Source organism: Propithecus coquereli, unplaced genomic scaffold (assembly GCF_000956105.1).
Source record: "Propithecus coquereli isolate 6110/MARCELLA unplaced genomic scaffold, Pcoq_1.0 Scaffold192, whole genome shotgun sequence".
Lineage (NCBI taxonomy): Eukaryota > Metazoa > Chordata > Mammalia > Primates > Indriidae > Propithecus > Propithecus coquereli.
In genome coordinates, this window is record NW_012144079.1 from 1,378,137 (window position 1) to 1,405,499 (window position 27,363).

The 27,363-nt window shown below is 41.1% G+C and overlaps 1 protein-coding gene across 3 annotated transcripts in view; it reads left to right on the forward strand.

Moving 5' to 3' along the window:
• The first annotated feature begins 528 nt into the window (after positions 1-528).
• Positions 529-27,363, forward strand: part of CXADR (coxsackie virus and adenovirus receptor) — a 66,517-nt gene continuing 39,682 nt past the window's right edge. For all 3 annotated transcript variants that reach the window (XM_012642974.1, XM_012642975.1, XM_012642973.1), the window contains exons 1-2: positions 529-829; positions 27,035-27,201. In XM_012642974.1, coding sequence (XP_012498428.1) covers positions 787-829; positions 27,035-27,201 — 210 coding nt within the window. In that variant the 5' untranslated portion in view covers positions 529-786. The remainder of the gene's footprint in view (positions 830-27,034; positions 27,202-27,363) is intronic.

Below are 27,363 nucleotides of genomic sequence, written 5' to 3' on the forward strand. Positions count from 1 at the left end.
GGCCCTTGTTAGCCAATTTCAGGGCTAGAATCACCTTTAAATGCAAGGGGGAAAAAACTCCAGATTTCCCAAACCCATGGCTGCAGCTTAGGGGATCCGTCAGTACTGAGGATGGAGAAAAGCCCTCGCGCGCGTCCGGCGCAGCCGGCTCGTCGGCCCAATGCAGGAACACACGCCTGGGGCTGCCCAGCTCGCCCCCGCCCCGGAGCAGCCAGGTCCCAGGTCCGGCCCCTCCGGCAAAGCGCGCGGGGTGGGACACGAGGCTGGAGGCCCCCAGCCCTCCCTTCCTCGAGGGCGGGTGCACGCGGGCCGGTTGCATTCGCGCCCGCTCGGGGTCGAGGGAAGGCGGGCGAGCACTGCCCGGTGCAGCGCCCCAAAGGGGACGCGACCGCAGCTTCAGATATCCGGGGAGACTGGCCGGACCGACCCTCGTCCACAACACCCCGATTTCACTGAGGGCGCGGAGGCTGCGGCCGGGCTCCGGCCTGAGGGCGTGGGAGGCGGCGCCCGCGCACTCACACCCAGCGCCGCCGGGCGCAGAGCTCGGCGCGGGGAGGGTCCCCAGGGCAGACGCGCGCCGCACCCGGTTGCCGTGGTAACCCCGGGCGGCAGCCGGAGCCACCGCCGGAAGTGACGCGAGTTCACCTGCCGAGCGGGGGCGGGGGCGCAGAGGTGCCGCCGCCGTAGCCGCCGCGAGCTAGTCGGGAGCGCGCCAGGCGCCGGGAGACGGGGACCCGGAGCGAGAGCCGCTTACCTGCAGCCGCCGCCCGCGTCCCGGCAGCCACCATGGCGCTTCTGCTGCGCTTCGTGCTCCTGTGCGGAGTCGCGGGTGAGTGGGGGCCACTCGGTCCTCAGCACCCGCCCAACCCAGGGGCGCTCGCAGCCTGCGGCCACCCAGGAACAATGGGGCGTGGGGGAGGGGGCGGGCGCGATTTGGGGGCGCTGTCGCAGTGGCGGCGGGGCGGGCGGGATTGCACTGCGGTGCTTTTGCCGGGCCGGGCGCGCGAGCCTGGAGGGGGAGCGGCTCTGAACGGAGCTGCGCGCAGGGCGTGGGGCGTTCGGGGACCGAGCCCGGGGCGAGGGGCGGCGGTGGAGGGGCTCCGGGCGCAGCGTGCCGGGCGCGCCTCCCGGCGCTCCCAGGGCGTTCTTGGCCCGGGTGCGGGCTTTGCTTTATTTGCTCGTGCCCTTTCCCTTGTTAGTCTCCGCGTCGAGTCTGTCCAGCGTTACCCAATCTCAAGAGCCTTGGGCGGCGAGTTTTCAGGTGTGGAGCAGTCCAGGCGAGGAGACTGAATTACAAACGCCATTATTGAATGGACACTGAGCTGCTCTGTGCTTCCGATCATCCAGGCTACCTCTAGGAAAGAGACACCGAGTACGAACCTGGCCAGTCTTAGTCTGGTAGGAAAGGCTAGCCCAGGCAAGAACTGCTAGCTAGACGGTGAATTATGAAGTAGACCGTGGGAAATCAAAAGTAGGTTCCTGCAGAAATGCAGTATTGATTTCTGCAGTCCCGGGGCACAGTGCAAAGGAGAATTTAGTGACCTTGGTTTTGAGTTTGTAATGAGTTGGTTCATTTTGAAGATAAGACGAGATGACTTGTACAGGCTAATTCCTAAAGCATTTGCCAAGTACATTTTTCGACCGCGCCTTTCTCTGGGAGTGGGAAAAAAGGCAATTAAAAAAATGCGTGGACCATCAGAAGGCATAATCATTTTGACACTTACAAAACTGATCTGTCTTCATGTCTGTGTTTTAACCAGCTGATCTTGTGGTTGTCAAACTAATCACTTGCTGCATTTTATAACCAAATGATTCATTTAAAAAAATCCATAGGTGGGATCCTGGGAGGCACACTTTGTGTAGCCCCCAGAAGGATAATTTTTTTGTTGTTGTTAAGTGCCCTGAAGCTGGATCCAGTGGCCTTTTCAGTTGGGATGGCTCTCCGCTTCCTGTTGAAATGTTAATTCCATTGTTGGATGCCACAGCTGTGAGCTTTACTCACGGGATCACCATTCTATTAACAGATCTAATCTTCTATCTAAGCCTATAGCAGTACCTCCAATTTTTTGATACATATCATTTAGACTTGGCTGAAATTTCCAAAGTAAAGCTTCTGGAAATGATGAAGGGTCACATAACCAGTTTACAAGGTACATTCCCACCTTTGTTTTGTTAAGGCTTAACTGAAGTTGAGAACACAGTGCTTGTGTTCTCTGGGGAAAAAAATGTTTTAGACCACAACTAAAGCAGAAAAGTGGAAGAATATAAACCATGTAGAGGAACTTTATTGGTTTTTTTCCCCAAGAACGTTCAGATAATTGTCTGGATTTATTTTTTCTGGAATGCCTCAATTCGATAGGCACAATCCCAACCAAGGATATTTTGATACACGTAGAGTCACTGTGCTCATACAGTGTACACTAGGGTACAGTGAACATCTCATTAAAGGACTGATGTCTTCAGCTAAACAAGACAACTATTTTTGTTCCGATTTTTTCAGCTTAAGAAACAGCTCAAAAACTAATCTATGCATGGCTTCAAGTATTTCTTAGATTTAGAACTGCTTTGCTATGAACTCAATCAAGTTCAGTGTTAACATGATTGACTTCTACATGAGCAAAACCAGGAAGAGGCTTACATGTTAAAAATTGTAGTACTATCAGTGATAATTATTCCTGTAGAACTGTCTCTGTGTGTTTTAAAGAGTTTTGTAGGCCAGGCGCGGTGGCTCACGCCTGTAATCCTAGCTCTCTGGGAGGCCGAGGTGGGCGGATTGTTTGAGCTCAGGAGTTCGAAACCAGCCTGAGCAAGAGCGAGACCCCGTCTCTACTAAAATTAGAAAGAAATTAATTGGACAACTAAAAATATATAGAAAAAATTAGCCGGGCATGGTGGCGCATGCCTGTAGTCCCAGCTCTCGGGAGGCTGAGGCAGAAGGATCGCTTGAGCCCAGGAGTTTGAGGTTGCTGTGAGCTAGGCTGACACCACGGCACTCTAGCCCAGGCAACACAGTGAGACTCTGTCTCAAAAAAAAAAAAAAAAAGAGTTTTGTAGTATACTCTGGTTGCTGATGGGACTCCTTTTGATAACATTTTTATTGCCTATGTACTAGCAAGTCATACTACTAGTAATTGTTGTAGTAGTAGTAGTAGTAGTCATCGTCATAGTAGTAAAGCAGTAGCAATAGCAATAGTAGTAAAATCAAACTCTGGATTGAACAATTATTAGATGCCAGACACTGTTCTGAAGGCGGTACATATACTTATTTAAACTACCAAGCAGCCCTAGAGGTTATTTGTTATAGTTGCCTCTGTTATACAAGTAGAGAAACTGAGGCACAGAGAGATTATGTAATTTAACTTGCCAAGGTTACAGATGTGCTCTTGAATCTCCTTTTGTCACTGTGCTATTCTGCCTCTAAAGCTGTCACTTTCCTCTTTGATTACCTCTAATCACCATCCTAATTTCTACCACTGGTCATCTGTCATTTAGTAAGAACCTGCTGTTGGCTTGACTGTGTGCCAAGAACTGAATGCTTTTATTATTAGCTATTTAATTTTATGGTCTCAGTTTGAGGCATTGTGAGGACACTAGGCTTAGACTGGTGTTGTAAACTGCTGTGACCCATGTACCTGCAGCATCAGCATTACCTAGGGATCTTGTTAAAGTTTGGGATGCTGTTTTCCGAAATGCCAACAAGAGTGCAACTAAAAGTGTTCTCCCAACCACTTGTTAGCCATTTGATGGCGGCCACAGTCCTATCATCTCTGTGTGCCTCAGTTGCTTTATGTGTCAAGAGTGAGGATCCTGGGAAGGGGGAAGGTTGGTCAAAGGATACAAAATTTCAGTTAGATGGGAGGAATAAGTTCAAGAAATCCATTGTACAATACGGTGACTATAGTTAATAACAATGTATTCTTGAAAATTGCTACGAAAGTAGATTTTAAGTGTTTTCACCACGAAAAACGTATGTGAGATAATGCATATGTTAACTCACTTGATTTAGCCATCCCACAATGTATACATATTTCAAAATAACATGTTGTATAGGGTAAATATATATAATTTTTGTCAATGAAAAATAGCAAACAAAAAAAAGAAACGAGGATCCTACTCAGTTTCTTGAGTAAAGCGAGATATTTATTGTTTTGCTTTTCCTATAGTAGTCTTTTCCTTTACATAAAAAAATTTACAATGATTAGGGGTGAGCTTTATCCTCTGCATATGCCTCTATCTTAATATTAATATTTTTATTCCTGCCATTTACCACCATCAGAGCAAAAATTCCCTCTCCTCCAAAGCAAGCCTCCTTACACTGGCTCTTTACTGAGTGTATTGTGGAGTCTCCGTCAATTATCCAACGTATCTCCTTGCGCTAGGTCAGAGAGCTGGACCGTTACCTATATTCATTGTTAAGGCCCCTGTATGAGCTTGTGGCACCTGGAAGATGGCTAGTGTTCAGCAAGTGTGTTTTGCATGATGGAAAGTTTTCAAGTTCTTTGCCACTAGGCCTGTGTATATGACATAGTTTTCATCAGTTCCGTCTTTCTTTTACTCCCTTCTCATCCCATAAGTGTGGTCCTTACAGTGATCATTCCACTAACCATATCTTACTTAGTTTTTAGTCTAAAGAAGTTGAGCTTCTGCTTTATCTCTGACCTTTTGTTCTATTTTACCTCCCTGCTTCAGATGCCAAAGATTAACAGTAACGTATGTACCAAACCAACTTACCTCTTTGGAGCTCCTTGATACCGGTTTTGGTTCTTTTCCACCATGTTGACCTGCCTTTCACTGCCTTCTACAATAGGTACCTTGAATGTCAGACTTCCCCAAGATTCGGCCCATAGCCTCTTTTCAGTGTCCATCGTCAACCTGGATCATGTCATCTAGCTATCACTGTAATCTCCAAGTAATTGATTGTAAATTTAAAAATATTTCCAGCTCAGCCCCACACTTCTCCTTTGAATTCCGGGCCACTATTTCCAACTGCTTAACTTTCAACTTCCGTTTGAGTACTTAAGACTTTCCAAGTCTCCAGTTGAACTCACCCCGTAATTAAGTGGTCTGTTCATTCAGATATTTAGAGCCTACTATGTATTATTTCTGTGCTAGGTGCTCTACAATAGAATATGACATTGCAAGTTGCAAAAGGTTTGGTAGAACATTCCAGGCAGATGGATGGTATAGCTTTTGTGAAGACGTGGAGATCTGAAGGGCATGATGTGTCTTGGGAGTTGAGTAGTTCAGTGCCATATAAAGCATCAAACCAACATGGCTTAAACTTTGAATGTGTATCTGAGTCATTCTTATAAGGATGTTTGGGGTGGGGTCTGTGATTTTTTTTATTTTAACAAGTTCCACATGATGTCACTGGTGACCCCATTTTGTGTGGGCAAAGATCTAAAGGCTATGCTGAGAGCTCTGTGAGAGATGATAGGTCGAGTTACGCTTCCCACCCCCACGGCACTAAGAAGCTTGTGGAAGTGTTGAAAAAGTGAAGTTATACAATGAGATGTATTTTTTTAAATGGTAACTATGCTGCAGTTCTCAAGGCAGGTAAAACTGATAGTTCTGACACAGGAATCTGTGGGATGATTTGGACATAAACTGTCTCTGTTTAAACACAGCAGGACAGTGTTGGGCTTCCTCATTGATCTGGAAAGCTTTTCTGAGGAAGATGCAGTGGAACCTGATGTCTGGTTGATTAAATGAGTGGCCAGAAAAAGTTGGAGAGAAGCAATAAGATTACTGGCTTGAGTACATGGTAAGGTCGCTAACTCCCAGGGAATCAAAAAAAGAGCAGGTTTTAGGGATATGACGATGAACTTAAGTTTGGACAGGTAGTATGTGAGGTGCCCGAGGGGAATGGAGCTTAAAAAATACGAAGTAAAAAGGTTTAAACAAAGGACTGGATCTTGGGAGAGAGGCAAACGTTGGTCATGTAGACTTGGCAATTCACTGCTGATAGTGGCGTCTGTGTAAGGTTAACCAGGAAATGCAGGTAGGACTAGAAGAGAAGGTGAAACAAGAGGTGGGGGAGACATCACCCTCTAATAAGTAGATGAGCAAGAAGGAGTGGTAAGGAATGTAGGAGAACTAGAAGGTGAGGGTGTCCTAGAGACCGACGCGGAAATGAGGCCAGTGGGTCTTACCATCAGACCATTAGGAGACTATTGAACACTGAGAAAGTTTTCAGCTCTGTGGGGAGGACAATCGGTGTAGTGGTGAGAGTGAAGCTGGATTTAATAGGCTGAGGAGTGGGCACCAGGTAAGTGGAGAACGAGGAATGAACTTTGTACTTGCAGGTGGCTTGACAGTGAAGAGTTACACGTGTGCCCTAATTCCAGAGGAAAATGGCGTATCCCCAAGGGAGAAGGTAGACGATAAGGACTCTCTTAACTTTTTTCCATCCAGACCTAGAACCTAGTCCACATCATCCTTCCTTAAAAAATGGTATTCCTCCTTAAGACTAACCTTTTTTTTTCTCCCCCTACAAATTCTGTCTTGTAAAGACTAACTCTTGAACTCCGAACATTTTGGTTTCTCAGGGATGTCCCTCTGTTATCTCTTCTATCTGGTTGCCGTTATCTTTAAGTAAGCTTATTTATTCCCCTTTGATCACTGTTCTGTCTTTTCTTGTCCTTTTTTAATCAGATTTCTGAAAACAGTTGCTTTTTTTTTTTTTTTTAATATGCACTAATTCCTCCACCCGTTGCAATCAAATTTTCACTCTACTCTGATGAAACTATAGTTGCTGCAGACTGCAGTTATCACTATGGCTACATCCAGTGGACACATCACACCTTCAACCTCTTAAACCTCTCGGAAAGAATAGCTCAGTTGAACAGTCTCTTTCTGCTCTTGAGCTATTCCTCATTTTCCTTAGTGTGCTCAGTTTCCTTCTTATATCGTAAATGTGGAGGTTTCTCAGTTTATGGTTTCATTTACCATATATGTGCTTACAGCCTCCAGCCTATTTCTAGGCTCCCTCTCCCAAGCTTTCCCCATATCAAACCACCCACTTGACATCTCTACTTAGACGTCCCACAGGCACCTCCAGCTGAATCTGTTTACACACTCTTCTTTCTCACATTTTGTGGCATTTTCAGCCAACAAAATGCCTAGGCAAAAATACAGATTCCTGGCCAGGCGCGGTGGCTCACGCCTGTAATCCTAGCACTCTGGGAGGCCGAGGCGGGCGGATTGTTTGAGCTCAGGAGTTCGAAACCAGCCTGAGCAAGAGCGAGACCCCGTCTCTACTAAAAATAGAAAGAAATTAATCGGACAACTAAAAATATATAGAAAAAATTAGCCGGGCATGGTGGCGCATGCCTGTAGTCCCAGCTACTTGGGAGGCTGAGGCAGGAGGATCGCTTGAGCCCAGGAGTTTGAGGTTGCTGTGAGCTAGGCTGACGCCACGGCACTCACTCTAGCCCGGGCAAAAGAGTGAGACTCTGTCTCAAAACAAAAAAAAACCAAAAATACAGATTCCTTACTTGACTGTTCCTATTTTCTTACCTGTTAATATCCAGTTTCTAAGTCACTGTGTCCCTCCAGCCACTACTCAAAATCTAGTTTATGCCATTACCTCTTAAGCTGTTGGAATATCTTCATAATTGGCCTCGGATTAAGTGAACTTTTCCCTGTTCTCCGGGCACATCCTGTTACTGCAGCATGTTCTAACCCTTATCCAGCATGCCTTTACTGTAATTGTTTTCTCTTGCCAGACTCTGCATTTCATGAGATGAGGGACTGTTTACACGACATCCTCAGTGTATGTGTGGCACAGTGCATGTTCAGTGAGTAAATGGCGAAAGGTGTGCTAGACAGGAATTCATGTTTGTAGGCTTGGGAAGGATCTAGAGGGGAAAGAGCATTTGAAGATCAAGAACAGGTACATCATGGAAGAGGTGAGTGAGCAGGGCTGGCTCCATATCCTACACAGGTCAGCTTTGTGTGTTGTCAGCTTTGCTGGGCATTCAGTCTCACATTTTAATCTCCTATTTGCAGCCTATTTTCCCCTTCCCTTGTTTTCTGCCTTTCATCTGTCATTATTCTGAGAATTAATGCTTTCTGTCATTAAGGGAAATAATGGAGGCTGGGAACTTTGGATTGTGTTCATTTGGTGGCTAGCAGGTAGTGGATGTGAACTTCAAGATAATTACTAAAGTAACCCAGAAAGCAATTAAAAATGATCTAACCACAGTGACTTTATGGTCATTGTCTTGTTTTCATCTAACTTATCTTTCTTTTTCTTTAACTTGTATTTCTTAAGAAAACAAACCTGATAATCTAGAATACTAATTGTTAGATTAGTTTTGGATTTAAGTTGGTTTCTATTAAGAGTGTGGTGCTAAGTAGATGTAAAGAGGAAAGAGCTACCCTTTTTTGAGCTCTGGTGTCCTACCTTCTTTTCTACTTGATTTCTTCAGTGGCTCTGAAGTCACAAGTGACAGTGCAAGGAGCATAGAAGAACGTCACCTTGGTGTGGTAAAGGGATTGGTTCAGGAACCTAGAACTGAGTTCGTGGGTTGGTGATCTCTTGGGGCTCTATGATTCGTATTTTTAAGTTCTTCACTTTTTCGAATTCATTAGTGACTCCGTGTAAAAGAAAATGGGAAAAAGTTAAAAATGTTTCTGCATTCAGTAACAAAACAATGATATAGGGAGACAATTCTTCTGTGCTTTCCCACTGTTTTCCTATGGTCCTTCTTCACTGTCTCGCCCATTTTGATTTCTAAAATGGAGTTAGCAATTAGAGTTCAAGTCCTAAAGGTATTAAGTGAGCAGTATTTGTAATTTATTTCAATTGGCAAGGTACTTATAGAAGAAAGGATTGTTTCCTGTTCTGTTGACAAAGAGAAGTTAGGTTAAGGGAGGAGAGATTAGGTTATTAACTATGAAATGTCCGATTTCCTTAAGTTCTGAGTTTGACAGTCAATATCTCTGATATTTCACTTTGACACTTGTTTTATTTTTATTGTGAAGGTACATCCTCATTCTTTCAAATGCACAGTTTGGCTTGTGATTATCTTTCAAAGTTTTTTTTAGAGCAATTTTTGTGAAACCATGGATAAGTTAAAAATTTGTGTTATTTTTGAATAAGAGTTCTGTCATGCAACCAAATGCAGCACAGCTTGAAATATCAACAAAGTGTTTGGGAAGCATGTGACAAATGAGTGCACAGTATGTCGATGGTTTGAGAAGTTCCATTCTGGTGATTTTAGTCTTGAAAATGAGCCTCATGGGTGACCTGAGACAGAGTTGGATAATGATGAGCTGAAAGCTGTTGTGGAAGCAAATGCATCACAAGCTACACATGAATTAGCAGCAAATTTGATGTTACTATTCCAACAATATTGGACCATTTGAAACAAATCGGCAAGGTTAAGAAGCTGGATAGGTGGGTACCGCATGAATCAAAGGCATGTCAGAAGAGAAATCATCTCGAAGCTTGCCTTTCTTTGCTGTCGTGACATAAAGGCAAACCATTTCTACACTGTACTGTTACATATGATGAAAAATGGATTCTTTTTGACCATCGCAAGCGTTCGGCCCATTGGATAAAGATGAAGTGCCGAAACAGCCCCAGACCAAGTATTAATCAAAAAAAGCTAATGGTGTCTGTTTGGTGGTCCAGTGCTAGTATGATCCACTGCAGCTTCATGGAACCTGGTCAGTCGATTACAGCAGGTGTCTGCTGCAACCAGTTGTACAAAATGATGAGGATGCTTGTGATTAAGCAGCCGAGATTGGTCAGTAGAGACACGCCAATCCTCTTTTGCAAGGCAACTGTTGGCCACGTGCCGCTCAGACTACAGAGACTGGACTTAGAAACTGTCATCCCAGCGTATTCACCAGACCTTGCACCAACTGACTACCACTTCTTTCAGGCTTTGGACCACTTCTTGCAAGGAAAAATATTTAATTCTCAACAAGCCGTATAAAATATCTGTTGTGATTTCATCGCCACTTGCTCTCCAGGCTTCTTCTCTGCTAGTGTAAACAAGCTACCCTTAAGCAAAACAGCCCATAGTTGAGGCACATACTTTGATTAATAGTACTGCTTCTTGTTTGAGATATAATAAACTAAGCTTTTGATTCAAAATCTGACATTTCATATTTAATGAGCTAATAATAGTGTTTTTAGGCTGGAATGAGATCAGTGGCATGGTGCAGTTTGTGCTTTCATACTTGGTGAGAAAAAGGATTAACAGTTAAATTAACATCTATACATACTGAGAACATGCAGATTTCTTTGGAAAATTTTAAATCATTTTCATTATTTCAAAGATATTTTACCAGGTAGAATGGGAATGATTTTGATTTCATTTACTTCCAAGAAATAAAAGTATATTTAGATTTTACGAAGAAGCAACATAACATTGTGAACCTTTTTCACCTTACCATAGTGTAGGTATATGTTCTGTGTGAGTTTTACAGGTTTTTCCAAAGGAAGGATGGGTTGGTTGCACATACGAAGTTCACTCAATCCCAAGGGACATCTAGATACAGTGAACCAAGTTTGTCGAGTGACATCTTTGCTAAATTAGTAGCATGACTGTTGTGGACTCTCCTCAGTCTCTCCCACAAGTGAAGAGTGTTTTAAACTCTTTAGTATCAGACAGTTTCCATGGGGTTTTCTCTAATGGACCAGATAAAAACTTTCGTTTTGTGCCAGGGTAGTTCTGCAATAAGAATTGAGGAGATTCTTCTACCTGCTCAGTTGTACAATGTGAAATCTGATTCTTCTAGAGTGAGCTTGTAAATTGGGATTAGAGAAATGATTCTACCTGATTTTTAAAGACAATTTCACACACATTTCATTTGAAAATCCACTCTATTAATAACGTTGGGGTAGAAAGGACACATCATATTATTCTCATTTATAGGAATCAAGCCCTAAAGCCGAGACTTGAGTCTAGTAAATTGTGGCATTGGTGTAGAACAGTAATGTCTGATAGAAATATAATGCAAGCCACATGTAATTTAAAATTTGTTAGCCACATTAAAAGGAAAAAGAAAAGGTGAAAATAATTTGAATATATTTTGTTTAACCTAATAGGTACAAAATGAACTTATCTTTATATGTGATCGGATTTAAAATATTGAGCTATTAGAAATTTTTTTAAATGCTGTCTTTGAAATCTAGTCAGTGTTTGACCCACAGCACGTCCCAGTTTGCACTGGCCACTTCCCAAGTGCCAGCAGCTACTGTATTGGTCGTCACTTGGAGCTTTAGTTCTGGTCACCTTCCATTTTATCTGGTCCTGGGACATTTGACCTGAAAAAGCACGGGTGCAGTGTGCCATAAAAACAGCTTTATCACATAGAATGTGCCTTTGGAATTGTTCTCATGAGAGTTTACCTCTAAAATAATTCTTGCGTGTCCCATGGTATTTCCTGTTGTCAATGAACTAAATGAAGTTTCCGGTTTCTTTCACAGTCTCTTCTAATCATCAGAGCATTTGTTACAGGCACACAAAATTATATCAGCCCTTCTTATTCGATAGTTATTCACATTTTAAGTATAAGGCAGAATAATAAATATATATCCCCACATCAAAATTTTAACTTACCTATGGGGGAAATAAATGCATTTATGGAGAGGCGCAAAATAAGCAGGATAGAATGGTCCCTGGTAATGGTTGCTGGGGAAATTTGAATCCACTTTGGGATATTAGAAAGGAATTTATACCAAGATTGAAGCAATCAAGTTAGACATGCTCACAACAGGGATGATTTTCTTATTGAGATTAACCTTTTCTTCATTAACTTCGGGATTTTCCATAAGGAGACACATTATTTACTCATTTTGCTATTATGTTTATTTCCTGAATTTCTTATTTTCTGTGATCTCATCTTTATAAGACGCTTGACCTGGGTGAGTTTTTTCCCCCCCAAAAGAGTCACTTTTCCTGTTTCATGTTAATTAAAAAGGAAGAGAAGCGAGCCTGAGGTTTTTATGAGCAAGGAGGCAAAGGAAGATTTCCTAAAATGGAGTGATACATATTATTCTATGAAGGTGATGAAATATTCACCATGGCAACCAGTCTGCTGTACCCATAATGCAAAATACCCTATTTGCATTTGTTGTGCCAGAGAATTCTGAAATTAGCATCTCTGGGGGGAAGGTACTATACTATTTCAGTTGAAAAGAAGGACAAGAATAATTTTGATCAGGATTGAGATTTGGATGAACGCTTCCCCCAGATGAGTTTGTCTGTGTGTGAGGGGAGTGGAGGAGGGGTGGGTCACAATCCAATTTAATAAATGCTTTAGAGAATCTGTCTTAATATTTAGTTTTTAACTCCCCCTGTCTACTTTTCCACAATAATTCACATTTTCTCTGGTCCTGATTTATAAATTATATAGTAAATATTTCTTATAAGCAACCTCAATCCCTGTGGAAGTTTGAAGGTGAATAAAAAATGTGTGTACTTATGGGCAAGGCATTGTAATAGTTGCTTCAGGAGATATAAATAAGACACCATTCCAGTATTCTTGGCAAGTTTAAATCCAGAGGGAGGAGTCAAACAATTATTCCCACAGCTATGATACCAGGTAGAACAAGGCAGGGATATAGCAGTTCTATGCACTGTAAAAACTTAAGGTATTCAGATTATTCTGTTGGTCCCAGTTGGCATCTCCAAACCATTTCCTCCTCCACCTTGTGTACCAGCCCTTTATCTTTTAAGACTCCTGCTCTCTGCTTATACCTAACCTCTGTTTGCTCTCCCTGCCTCATATCCGCCCTGCCCACCCCCCAGGTAGCGTTATCTTGGCATTTTAGTATTTACTTTTTACAATGCATTTTTCTAACATCCTTATACCACAGCTCCTTGGCCTTTCAAATACCGCGGATTTTTCTAGCCATTTTACTTAGGCAGCCCTCACCTTACACTTAGTTCTTTACCTCTAAAATTTTGAACCCTGTATCACAGCCGCCCAGTTTTCTCACAATCCATTACACCTTCTCCTTGAGATCAGTGAGACCTTCGCCCCACCCTCACCCTCACTGGTCTTATAGCCATTTTAAAACCAGAATGTCTTCACTAATCCTAGATCCCATGGTGAGACCCCAGCTCCCATCCCTGATGAGGGTCAGTTCTGCAGGCTAGTTTCATTGCTCCTTCTCATGGAGTGTGATGCACAGCTGGAGAAAACGAGCAAATGCACAGTTGTGTGCTTTGGGGAGACACCTTTTTATTGTCCAATTTGACTAGACTTTTTTTTCTTAAGTATACTGATAAAACATTAGGACATTATATTTTTGACAAAGACAATTTAAATTCACCTTTTTTGGTCTCTTACTCCTGCAGTTTTTTTTAAATGTTTTTTTTTTATCTTTTTTATTTTTATGAGACAAATTCTCGCTCAGTTGCCTTGAGTTGAGTGTAGTAGTGTCATGATAGCTCACTGCAACCATCTTGGGCTCAAGTGATCCTCCTGCCTCAGCCTCCTGAGTAGCTGGGACTACAGGCATGCGCCACCATGCCCGGCTAATTTTTCTATTTTTAGTAGACTTAGGGTCTCACTCTTGCTTAGGCTGGTCTCTGAACTCCTGAGCTCAAGCATCCACCCCTCCTCAGCCTCCAAGAGAGCTAGGGTTACTGGTGTGAGCCTCTGCACCCAGCCTCCTTCAGTTTTTTAAAATTTATTTTTAAATAAAACTTCTAATTGAAGTATGACATTCATACATAGAAGAGCACATAGTTCAAAGCATGATTACTAGTGTTCAGGTCACAGCACTGTCACAAAGTGCTCTGTGTACCTACCACTCAGATCAAGAAATGAAATGTAACTCACATCTCAGAAGCTCCCTCGTGCCCCTTTCGATCCTCTCCTTCACACTCTACTTTATCTTTCCACTCTCTTGATTTCTAACAATATGTTAGTGTTAACATTTTATATAAATGGAGTTTTACAGTATGTGTTTTTTGTCTCACTGCTGCTGTGACGTTTTCGTATGTGTGTTTTAGTGCATGTATGCATACATCTCTACCTGTGAAAGGAATTTCTGAGTCCCGTAGGTTGTACATGTGTTTCACTTTAGCTGATGCTGCCAAACCCTTTTCCAGAGCTAATCGTACCAGTTGATGCTCCCCCAATAGAGTAGGAAAGTTCCAATTGCTCTGCATCCTCCCCATAGCCTCTTTTCATTTGGCTAGTCTGATGGGTGTGTTAGTGCCACCTCACTGTGATTTTCTTTTTCTTAAACCTTTTTTATTAATGGAAAATTTCAAATGTATGTAAAACTAGAGAAAATAGTATGCTAAACCCCAGTGTATCTTTGCCCAGCTTCATCAGTTCTCATCTTAGACTTCTGATGCTGCTCTGCAGACCTTCATTTCTTTACCCATTCCTCCTCGCAGATACCTCAGACTTGCACCAGTCCCTAAAGCCCCCTACCGACATTTCTTAGCCTCTTTTAGTCTAAATTAATATTGTATTCCTCTTTTGTCACAGAGACTGTTGGGTACAAATTGCCTTAGTTTCTTGTATACCAGTGTATAAACTTAACTGTGATTTTACCACTGCTTACAACCTTCCCTCCAGTCTTAATTAAAGATGTCTTACCCCCTATTTTCTAGGTCTCATTCTTTTCTGGGGTCTTAATCCTTCTATCTTTGAGTGTCTTACTGTATGTATTTTTAACTTTTACCATTCTGTTTGCTCATTCCTTTTGACTTGAAAACATGCTCAACATTTCTCATTTCAAAACAACCTTACTTTGACCACACATAACACTCTACTGTTATTCTCCTTTCCTTGAGAGCCAAGTTCCTCAAAACAGTAGTTACTTCTCTTTCTATTCACATTGCTCAACCATTGTAGTCAGATATATCCCATTGCAAATCCCCAAAGCCTTCACATTATCAGTTTTGGCCTAGGTTGCCAATGACGTGCTAATTGCCAAACCTAGTAGATAAATTTCAGTGTCATTTCTTCACAATAACAGATTTTGAGTTCTTCCCTTATGGAAGGTACCGCTAAGTGTTAGGGATAAAACACTGAAAAGACACCTTTCCAACACATAGGGGTTTGTATCATTGTAGGAGTAACAGGTGTCAGATGACAGCAAATTGCCTACTGGCTACTATTTATTGAAGAGTAAACATTGGGATTTTGCTGGAGGTGTTCTAAGAGCTTTATATGCATTATTTTGTTTAATCCCTACAATGAGGTAGCCATTATTACTATTCGTCTTCACTTTAAAAAGGAAAACATCTAGTCATAAAGAGGGTAGAAATTGCCCATGGCCAAGTTACTAAGCTAAATTTCAGTTTGAACCCAGATCTGACTTTAGAGCCTGTCCTATTAATGGGCAGAACTGCTTCCATCGTTCAGGATGCTGATGTTTAAGAAATGTCTGCATTTGTTGGGAGGTGGACTCAGAGAACTCCTGCTAATGCCATTGAGATTTACGTGGAGGGGAGGAAAAGAGATGAATGTCAGGGGAAGGCTTCTTGTTGGTTGGTTGATTGATGGTTTAGAATTAGAACATATTTAGATCTGAAACAGATAATTTAGTTCAACATCTTTAATTTATATTTGAGCCCTGGACAAACAACTTGTCCAAAATGATAGATGTTTTTTTTTTTGTGACAGATTTGACAACAGATTCCTAGTCTGGTATTTATTTCCCTGATTTAAAAAAAAAAAAAAAAAGGCTCATACCTGTAATCCTAGCATTTGGGGGGCATGGGCGTGAGTTGGGAGGATTGCTTGAGGTCAGGAGTTCAAGACTAGCCTGAGCAAGAGTGAGACCCATCTCTACCAAAAATAGAAAAAATCAGCCAGGCGTGGTGGCGTGCACTTGTAGTCCCAGCTACTTGGGAGGCTGAGGCAGGAGGATCGTTTAAGCCCAGGAGTTGGAGGTTGCAGTGAGCTTTGATGACACCACTGCACTTTACCCAGGGTGACAGAGCAAGACTCTGTCTCAAAAACAACAACAACAACAACAAAAAAAAAAAAAACAGGCTAAATCAAACTCTGGCAAAACTCAAAACTCTGGAAAAATATAATGTAGGAGAGGAATGGCATAAATTCCAGACCGTCCTCCACCATGGTGACTGAAATGGGGTTTCTTATAACGTACTTACTGTATTTTCTGTTGACTTCAGAAATGAAATTTCTGGTGTGTTCCCTGGTCAGTTTCTACATACAGCATGGGTGTGGATCTGGAGTCAATCTGCCTACATTTGAACCTTGCTCTCTTAGTAGCTTAGATACCTTCTCAGTGTCTGTATTTACTGTGAAATGTCGAAGAAACGATATTAGTGCCTCTCTCATGGAGGTGTTATGAGAATTGAAAGAGTTCATATGTATAGGGTATTTTGAAAGTACTCAGTCACTGTTAGTTGCTATTTATTGTTAAGATGATGGTTTCCCTGTTTCCATCCCAGTTTATTTCCTGGGGTCCTGATTTTGATTTCTAACTGGGGATGGAGAGCTGGGAATTGATATTTTAAAAAGTACATAGAAAAACAAATAAAAAGCAAATAAGTATACTTATGTCGTTTCTCATTGCTATTAATGTATCTGACTGTAAATATTAATTTCCGTAGCTCTGAGTACATATTAACAGTCTATACTGAGTAGCACACATCCGAATTAAACTACTAAAACTCCTAGACGGCAAAGAGCTTTATTTCTACCTCCCTGTATTTTCTTCCCTCCCTCAGTAATATTTAAAGGCCTAGGTGGTATAGTTAGTTAGTGTTAACGTATTTAAATTGTTTTTCCTTTTCCTTTCTTAGAAACCAGGACACTCACTATTTAGGTGACTTTGAAATATTGCTAATCCCAACGCAGCTTCCTGGGAGAAAGGAATTTGGCACAGGTTGGAGTCAGGGTCAACAGAAGGGAGGGGAAATGATCCAAATAGCATGGTGGTCGCCTTTTTGTACAGGGTTTAGAATATCTCAGGACTTGCTAACCCAGATATCTATAGTGTTTGTAATTAAACACACAAAATTATACTTGCCCTTATCGATCCGGTAAACATAGTAGTTTCTGATTTGTCTAATTCATTCTTAAAGTTGCTCTAGTGAATCATTTTTGACCATTGTGTTTTTATAGTAAGGTCCCTGAATTCTGTGATCTGAACTCAGCAATACCGTTCAATGTGTCCTCTCTTTAAAATAGTAACCGTTATGGTATGCTATAAGGTTTCTCAAAAAGCTTAACATTAAATAAATTCTTCATAACAGTTGGCATTAACATCATACCCCTTTCCATGAAAGCAGATATGTAAGAGTTTTGGAATATAAATTCCTCTTATTTTTATTTCTAAAATTTTTCCCTTTTTGTTAATATCTTTGGAATGACTCTCCATATTTTGAGAGGAAAGTCATGCGTCAACGTGTAACTTTTTTTATTTCTTTTTTCTTCATTTTGCCCTAGAGATAGTTGAAGGATGAACAGGCAACTTTTCTTCATTTGTAGTTGTGAGTTTGGAATACCCACAATAAAAGTTTCTCTCAACATTTTCTCTCATGTTAGCACAACTATATATAAAGTAGCATACACATTAATTTCTTACCAGATTTGCTAACATTTCTTATTATTCATATAATAAGTATGTAGTCTGCTTCTATCAGTACCGGACCAGGCTTGCGCAGTGCCCTCTGAGTTGTTCCTCCTGTCCAGGTGTGTTGTTGGATTCCTTTGCTTCCCTCCATATACAGTCTTCCCAAGGCTCCTCTCGCATGCTTTCCTCACAAGGTCTGGCGATCCTCTCTCCCATCACTGTTCCTTTTCAAATAGCTCCTCGCTTTCCCTCTGAGCTCCCTCCCTCCACTTGCAGTTCAGCAGTTTTGTCCATGGCTCCATGAGAGGGGGCTGATTGAATAAGTCTTGGGGCACACCCTCCACAGATGAGGCACTGAGGCCCTGGTTAAGTGAGACATGTAAATAACTACCTGTAATAGAGGAAATGTTGTATAATACAGAGGAGGAAGCAATTAAACTGCCTGTGGGATCCGGGGGGGCTTCAGAGCAGAAGTAGCAGATAAGATTTACTTCGATAAATGGCTAGAGGGGCTCTCTTTGGAGAAGGTGGAGCAAGGGAGAAAAGGGACTTTTTAGATGTAAAGGGGAAAGCGTACACCAACAGCGGGTTCTGCAAATGTGGCCTTATTTACCTTTCCCCCTTGGTACTTCCTCTGATTTATTCCTGTGATTGGCCCCAGACCAAGACAGTTTCACTTTGTGGTTCATCTTTCTTCCCCCTCTCCCTCTTCTCCCTGTCCCCTGTCCCTTCTCCCCTCTCCTCTGTCCCCCTCCCCTCTCCCTTTGTAATTTTTGTAGAAAGGGGTCTTGCTATGTGGCTCAGGCATTGTATTTCCATCTTTAATAGAGAAAAGACTTACCTTTCAGTTGCATTTTATCTTGTTAAGTTTTTCTTCACTGTTTTGAACTGTACCATCTCTGGCGGATCCCCTTATGTAAAGGTATGTATGGTGCCTGTGAGCTTTGTTTTGCCGCCTCTTCCCTCAACAGATCCCCAAATTGTGATCTGCTTACCTCTAGACATCCGGAATTGCTTTATTGCTGTTTTATTCTGTTGTGATGAAGGGCTTTGTTGGCTGTATAGATTTCAAGACAGACTATATAGTTGCCTATCTCATAATTCATAGCTTTTCTCTGCACCCAGCTGAAAAGACCTCACCTGTCACTGCTTGAAATCTACAGTGAGACACAGTTTTTAAAATCCCCATGCATGTGCCATCACTGGTCAGACCTGTCATTTCGTATTTTGCTGGGATAGGTAAAAACACAGAAACCATGTTTAAAACATTCCGTTTGTTTTGTTTCCTCAGTGATAGAACAGAGGAAATCTCCATTCATTCAGCAAATGTTTGTTGAATGCTGAGTACCCAAAATTTTGCTATGCTAAAGAAAACAAGTGATGATCAAGACCAGCAGGGTCTCTGGCTTCAGAGTCAAATGTGTTATAATCACTGGGAGTAGAGGGTGGGAAGGACACAGAATAAAGCAGCAATTTCAGTAAAGTGAGATAATTGCTTGAGATGGAGGCATTATCGTGGCCTGAGGAGTACATAGAGGACGCTGGTTCAGTCTACACATGGGTACAAGGAATGCTTTCTGGGAGAAATGACTGAACTGAGATTTCAGTAGTTAGCCTAAAGGGTGGGCTGGAACAGAGAAGGACGGATCTTTTGTGAGCACTCACTGGGGAGAGATGACGGTGAACTGGCTACAGTGTACTGTACTGTACCAGACCGAGGGAGCAGGGAGTGGTAAGAAACTAAAGGTGGTAGAAGGTGTCTGAGCATAAAGGGCTTTGAAGAATTAAGGTGTCTGAACCAAGGTGGAGCCACCAGAGACTTTCAAACATGGCAGTGACTTTCTTTTTTTTTTTAAACAATTTTGTATAAAGAACACTCTGGGTGAAGTATGGAGAGTGGGTTAGAATGAGAAAGTGGGATGCAGGGCCGCCAGTCAGCAGGCTACCTCCCGCCAAGGCTGCGTGAGAGATAATAGTGGCCTGGATGGAGGCAGAATTAACAGGACATAGTGTTTGAAGGAGAAGAGAAGTGAACCTTGATAACCCCGCCTTTAATCTTATTTCTGGATTTGTGCAAATGAATTGACGATGCAGCTATTTCTTGCATCCATGATCTTACGCAGGGATTGATTGCGGAAGGTGATGGTGCCACGTCCCATCACGGAGAAAGGGGATTGAGAGGAGAAATTTAGGGTTGTGCTGGGGGAACAAACTCCTGGCAGTTTGGTGTCCCTGGTCCCCCTCCCCCCAATCAAGTATGTGAGTTGAATTCTAAAATCACCCCCACGTTTTCTTTTGCTATGAGGGTCTTCCAGCCTGTCTTTAAAAGTATTGGTGATTTGTGCTTTCCTCATTTGGGATTTCTAGGGGGTCTACATAGATATCCCTATTACATAAACAATTTTTTTTTCCTGCCTTTGAGTTCTCTTGCCTCATTTCCTCATTTCCTCATTTTCTTATATTGGTGCCTTTATTATCGTCTCTTAATTCCCTCTTTTTCCACATTAGTCTGGATTAAGTAACTGGTGTTATTCAACATTTACTTGGATTTCACATGAGAAGCAGTTCCTTGTTGCCATTGTCTGTAACGCCTGTTCCACAGGTTTTGTAAGGATTAAATGAAATAATAAATGTAAAGCCCCTTACATCATGCCTGACTTACAGATAAGTAAATTGAAGTAAATTCATCAATCTCTGTATGCCTCTCTATTAATACGCATATAGTTTTTTCTTCCTTAGTTGGAAGGACCATCCACACAGTGCCTTCATAGTTGTCTTTATTGGCTATGGATTGATAAGCACATTTTCCCATTGTTCTGGAATTCCCAGTGTGTTTAAATCTTCTTGAGAGTTTTTGCTGAATGCATTAACCTCATGTCCAGTTGAACAGATTACCTCATGCATGATGAAAACCTTCATCACTCCAGGGAACTATAGGGAGTGTGTACTTTTCTGCTCAGGCTGCCATAACAAAATGTCATAGACTGAATAGCTTAAGCAACAGAAGCTTTTTTTTTTTTTCACAGTTCTGGAGATTGAGAAGTCCAAGATCAAAGTGCCAACCAATTGTGTTTCTGGTGATGGCCCTCTTCCTGGCTTGTAGACAGCTGCCTTCTCACTCTGTCCTCACCTGGTAGAGAGAGCTCTGGTGTCTCCTCCTCTTCCTGTAAGGGCTCCAGCTCTCTTGGTTCAAGGCTCCACCCTTATGACCTCATTTAACCTTAATCACTTTCCTAAAGGCTCTATCTCTGATACAGTCACATGGGGGGTTAGGGCTTCAACATATGAATTTTGAAGGGCCAAGATTCAGTCCCCCAAAATGTATTTTCATTATGTTAGTATGTTCATTAGTACACTTTATTATATGTTTAAGTCATGTTCTTTCTGAAAGATCTTATTTAATTAGATGATTATATTTTCTGTAAGGTAAATGGAATTAAACCTGAAGGTGGCAATATTTAGTCATATTTCTATTACTGTAAGTGGATATAGATGTTACCACCCAAAAGCCAGATTTTAGCAAGGTCCTTTTGCTGGAGGGGACTGGTTCTATCTGGTATATTTGCCCTAGCTCTTTGTCTCAGGTAAATGAGCTTGGATTTCTTACCTTAATTCTCCTGCCTGTTGTTGGACATTTCGGTTGTTTTCAGATATTTTTCTGTTTCAGAGTACATCAGGGAATAAGAGTGCATCAGTGAATAATATCCTTGTACATAAGAGCTCTTCACTTGTGAGAGTTCAGCTGCAGTTCCTAAAAGCGGGTTAACACGTTGGCATTTCACAGGTCTTCTGCTGTGTTGACAACAGGTTGTACTGATTTACTCACCATATTGCCACAGTCTGTTGTCAACACTTTTGCCAAGCTTGGCTTTCATTAAAATTTTTAATCACTGTCAATTTTGTATGTGAAATACGATATCGAATTTATATTTAATTATGAATATGGTTATTTATTGTTAGTCTTTTTTTTTAAGTAGACTTTATTTCGTAGAGCAGTTTTAGGTTCCCAGCAAAATTGAGCAGAAAGTATAGAGTTCCCTTATTCCCCCTGCCCTCATTCCACAGCCTTGCCTACTATCAACATCCCTCACCAGAGTGGTACATTTGTTAGACCTGATGAAGTTTTATTTACACATCATTATCACCCAGAGTCTATAGTTTATAATCAGGGTTCACTCTTGGTATTGTGCATTCTGTGAGTTTGGACAGATTCACATGACGTACATTTGTTCTGGTGGAGATAACTTTGATTCTATTTCTCATCATACTTTTCAGCACTAATTTTCAGTATCTTGCCTGAAACAATTATTACTATAGTTTTACCAAATGGTGATTTTCTAACGGAAAAATTTTAGTATAGTTAAATTTTTGTCTTCTCCTTCATAGCTTTTGTGGTTTTCTTTTCTTCTTTTCTCTAAGGCTTTCCTCATTCAAACATGATTAAAAATTCTCACAATTACTTCTTTTTAAAAAATAAACAACTAACCATAATGTTTCATGAGCACTTTCTAACATCCTACGATTTTAAGATTGCCAGAAGGAAAAGATCATTGAAGACCATCCAGGTTAACAAATTGCTTAAACTTGAAAAAGCAAATTAAGGAAATCAAGGCATGTCATCAGTTCAAAGCACTGCTTCCCTTCTAGAGGAATAGCTCCTTCTGTTACCTCCAGTAATGTTCCATTCTTAGGGTAGAAACAGATCTTCTAAAGCCTTAGTAGGAGGTGACATCAAGGGCTAAAAAATACTCTTTGATGAACTCATGTCACTTTGATGCTCAGACTGGGCAGAAGAGAAGATCTAAAGATCCAAGTGACTTGGAAATTGGAGATAAAAAAGCAAGCAGAAAACTGGGAGATGTTATTTGAGTTACTGCCAATATGAGATGTGATTCAGTTTGTTTATACAATCCAGTGCTGTGCACTTATTAACTGAACTCTGCAAATACTTGTAGCTTGGTAATGTGCTGCATATTTTATCATACTCTGAATATGTTTGAATAAAATTATGAGAATATTTGATTTACTTTTCAAACCATATTCAAACCTACAAGTGGTTTGCAAGTTAAATTATTACTCTATTTGCTGCATAAATAAAATTGGGTAGTATTAGGAAAGAATCCTAGGGACACTGCATGAGACCAAGTGTCTGCCTTTTGTCTTACACAATTTGTGACTATTGCATACTTCAGCACTTGAAAAAATATGCCTCTATGAAAAGAGGCCCTTCACTGTTGCTAGGAAACACCATAACTGTTTTGCAGGATCTGGAGATTTCAATTGATTTCTAGTGCAACATAATGAAGAACAATCGAATGTTTTAACCATTTTTTGGAAAAGAAATACTGAAAGCCATTTACAAATCTGTTTAAAATTTCTTAAGCAGTATACACATAAGAAGATCAATAAAGCAGAAATGGGCAATCGTCTTTCTTAAAAATCTCAGTTCACAAAAATAATTGCTGTTGACAGTTTGGCATGTATGTTTCCAGATCATTTTGATACACATATATGACTCTTTTTTAAAGGCAAACTTTTAAAATAAAAGTAATCTTTATGTATCAAACATGAAAGAATGAAAGATAATATCGTGAAAACTAAGTTACATTTTATCGATTACTTTGTGTAGTATAAGTACTGAGAACATGAATTAGGAGGGTTTGAAATTTTATACATTTAGATGTCTAATTGAGGTCATTTAACTTTTTTATTTGATTTCTACAAAATGAAAACTCTAAAAGCACACAGTAATCAGGAAGTTTTAATTATAGCAATTTTTCAATTCTTATTTATATATTCATAGCTCCATTTTTGGGGCTATTTCTTAATTCATTTTGAAATGGAATTTTCATTCTGTAGTATACTTAGATTATTTTTTATCTTGATATGTAAAGTATTAATAACCAGACAAATTAAATGCAGGCAACAAAGTGTAGTAGCTATAGAAAGGAACACTTGAATTACCAGGAATTTCTTCTGGCAGATTAATGCATTTTTTCAACATTTCTCAAATTGGTCAAATTTATAATCCAATCACAAGTTCTTTTCTGTGTGCAAGGAACTACAGCAGGAGATAAGAGGGTATCCACAATGTCTCCCAACCCTAATGGAGCTAATCACATAATGATAAATCAAGACATGCATTTTAAAAGGTCCTAAAAATACGAGGTACTATGGGAAGAAGATAGGTTCTTCAGCATCTAGGAGATGTGACAAAACCCTGGATGCTACCTTAGCTTCACCATAAAATTTATAAAGAAAAAAAAAAAATCCAAGGCAGCATATGGTAAGTGCCAAATGGGGTGATACAAATGGTAGACAGTGAAGTGCTGTGAGCATTCATAGCAAGAATGCAAGAAAAACCATTGTAGGTGGAGAGGTAGAAGAATGCCTTAGTGAATGAAGGGGGAAAGGATCTGAATTTATTGGAAACAATAGAAAGTGTTATTCGGGAGAAACATTTGATTATGCACAAATACCAAATCACATAAGTTTCACTAGAAATGTGGACATGAAATGGAGACCGTAGTAATTGGACTTTTGGGCTGAATCAGTGGGTTTGGGTGATGTGTTAGCAGTCTTTGCTGTGTAATAAACCAACCCAAACTTCAGAGGCTTAAAACAAAAATCATTCACAATCCTGTGGGTTGCCAGTTTAGGCTGGGCTGAGATGGGAAGTTCTAGGCTCACCAGTGAGGCTACAGGCAGCTGATCCGGACCTGGGCTGATTGTCTAGGGCGCCTGTATGTTGGGTAGTTGAAGCTGTCGGTCAGATGTTGGTCAGACACCTCACTTGCCCTCTGGTTTGTTCACAAAGTGGCAGGCATCCGAGGAGACAAGAGTGGGTGCAGCCAGGGCTCATGAGGTTTAGCCTTGGAACTTATACCGCTCACCCCTACCATGTTTTATTGGTCAAAACAAGGCCAGCCTCAGAGTTAAGAGAAGTGCAGAGAATTTATCCATTTTAAATCTGTTAGAGGAGTACACTTAAATGTGATTAAAAGCTTAGGATGATGCCTGAATGTAAATGGTCTTTAGTTTAACCTGGCTTTTCTTTAGTTCTCAATCTGTTGGTTTCAGCTTTATTAACAGTTTATTACAACTGATAATCTGTGTGTATTAAGCTTATTTGGGGGCTAATGGAAAGAATATGCTATGGCTAATAACATAACTGCATTTAAACATCAAAATAGTCATTGTGGAGAAGTATGGCTTTGGATTGATTTACTCTTAATTTTGTTCTCATGTGCTTATTTTTATGGTGGGAGCAGAAGGAAGGGAGAGGAAGAGAGAGGCAGGTCCCACATAGCATACCACAATCTTAGTGCTTTGGGCCTCTTCCAGGTCATTATCCAGCCCCAAATGTCAGTGTCAGGTGATATAGGTCCAAATGGTAGAGCTACTTCTTAAACAGAAAATGATGAAACTTACGGATATGCACACATTAGATGTTTGAGTTAATATTTAAGAAAATATTGGGTTATCACAAATAAACCATAGATGTGACAAAGTAGTGCTGTGCAGACTTTTATAGTGTGAATTGTTTTAAAAAATTAGGTTTTTTGTTTGTTTCTTGGGTTTTTTTTGAGACAGAGTCTCGCTCTGTTGCCCAGGCTAGAGTGCCATGGCGTCAGCCTACTTTACAGCAACCTCAAACTCCTGGGCTCAAGCAATCCTCTTGCTTCAGCCTCCTGCGTAGCTGGGACTACAGGCCTGTGCCACTGCTCCTAGCTAATTTTTTCTATTTTTACTAGAGATGGGGTCTTGCTCTTGCTCAGGCTGGTCTTGAACTCCTGAGTTCAAGCAATCCTCCTGCCTCAGCCTCCCAGAGTGCTAGTCTGTCTGTCTGTCTGTCTATCTATTTATTTTGAGACAGAGTCTTGCTCTGTCACCTGAGCTAGAGTGCAGTGGCATCATCATAGCTCACAGCAACCTCAAATGCCTGGGCTCAAGCAATCCTCCTGCCTCAGCCTCCCAAGTAGCTGGGACTGTAAGCACATGCCACTACGTCCAGCTACGTCCAGCTAATTTTTCTATTTTTTGTAGAGACAGGGTTCTTGTTCAGACTGGTCTCAAACTCCTGGCCTCAAGCAATCCTCCTGCCTTGGCCTCCCAGAGCGATAGGATTACAGGCATGAGCTGCTGCACCAGAACCAATGTCTTTTTTATTTTATTTTTTTAACATTTTTAAATCCTGCTTTTTTTTTTCTGAAGGCTGATCAAGTGAAGCAGTAGGAATGGAGAAGGAACAAAGAAATCTGTAAGTGGCTGTGATCGATTAGGTGTGAACACCACTGCACTAGGACCAGCCTTAAGCCATACCTTTTTAACAAATTCAACTGGAAGAATGTGTGAAGTTTTGTTTGGAGCTCAGGATATCTTATTTTATGTATTTTTTAAATATTACCATCTAGCGTTGCCTTTTAAATTGTGATCTAAATGGAAGTTTTATAGAATACAAATTTCAGAATATAGGATTTTAAGATGTCTTTTTAGAAGTAATAAAATAAATATTTTTGGTGACTTTTTCAGAAAGGAAGTAGGAAGGCATGAACAGTAAGAAATGTCTTTTTTTTTTTTTTTCCTGAGACAGCTCTCAGTATGTTGCCCAGGCTGGTCTCAAACTCCTTGCCTCAAGTGATCCTCCTGCCTCAGCCTCCCAAAGTGCTGGGATTACAGGCGTGAGCCACCATGCCTAGCCAAGAAATATCTTAGAGATAATTTCGAGGTCAGCTATTTGGTAAATTTTTCAAGCATTCTAAATTGATGGTGTTTTCTTTCTTTTTGAATTGTTCTCATCAAAACTTACTGCTTAGAAATATTTTTGAGCATTCAGTAGAAGTTATAGAATCAAATTTAATAAAAATGTAGTATTAAGTGTTGGCAGAAAATGTGTTAAAATTTATCACTATGCGCTGTACCAGCAATGAGTTCTTGGTGTGTTTGTGGCACTGTGACGAATGTAAATTAGTGTAGCCTTCAACTTGTAGGACATGAATGACTTTTCAGAGATTTTAGCTAAATTCAGTTTTAAACATCTGGATATAGAAACTTTTTTTTTTTTTTTTTTAGCAAGCATGACAATGAGGTTTATTGAGGAGAGAATGATAGGATTATAGAGCAAGAACAAGATAAAGGTTTACAGAGCATGGTACTTACACCACAGATGAGGACTGGACCCATTGTCACAGCAAAGGGAGAGCAGAAGGAAGGGGACAAAAAAGGCTAGAAACTCTCTGCTAGAAGAAACTTACATTTTATATTATGTTGGAAGTGCACAGTGCTTTTAAAGGGGATTGTATCAAGGAAGTGTCATACCATTTTTACAAAGGCACCAACTAAAACCTGGGTGTCGCTGAGTTTGGATTCCATTCCTGTGGACCCAGACCCCACCCCGTGACTCTGCATCCCTCTGCTCCTCCCGAAGGGCTGTGGGGCACCGAGAAGGCTGCCAGCATAAAAGCAGATGCTTAGTCTCATGCACGTTTCTTCCTCCAGATTTCGCCAGAAGTTTGAGCATCACTACTCCAGAACAGATGATTGAAAAAGCCAAAGGGGAAACGGCCTATCTGCCGTGCAAATTTACACTTAGTACTGAAGACCAGGGACCGCTGGACATTGAATGGCTGCTATCACCAGCTGATAATCAGAAAGTGGATCAAGTGGTAAGTTTGGTCACTCAGCAGATGTCCGTGCAACTGCCTGATGTGTCCATCACTGTGCTAATCACCTGGATGGGCCTCGGGGAGCTGGAAGAAAGCCCTAGACTTCTCAGGCTTATGGTCTGGGTGAGGAAGCAGTCATGGGAGGTGGAATAGGAGGACATA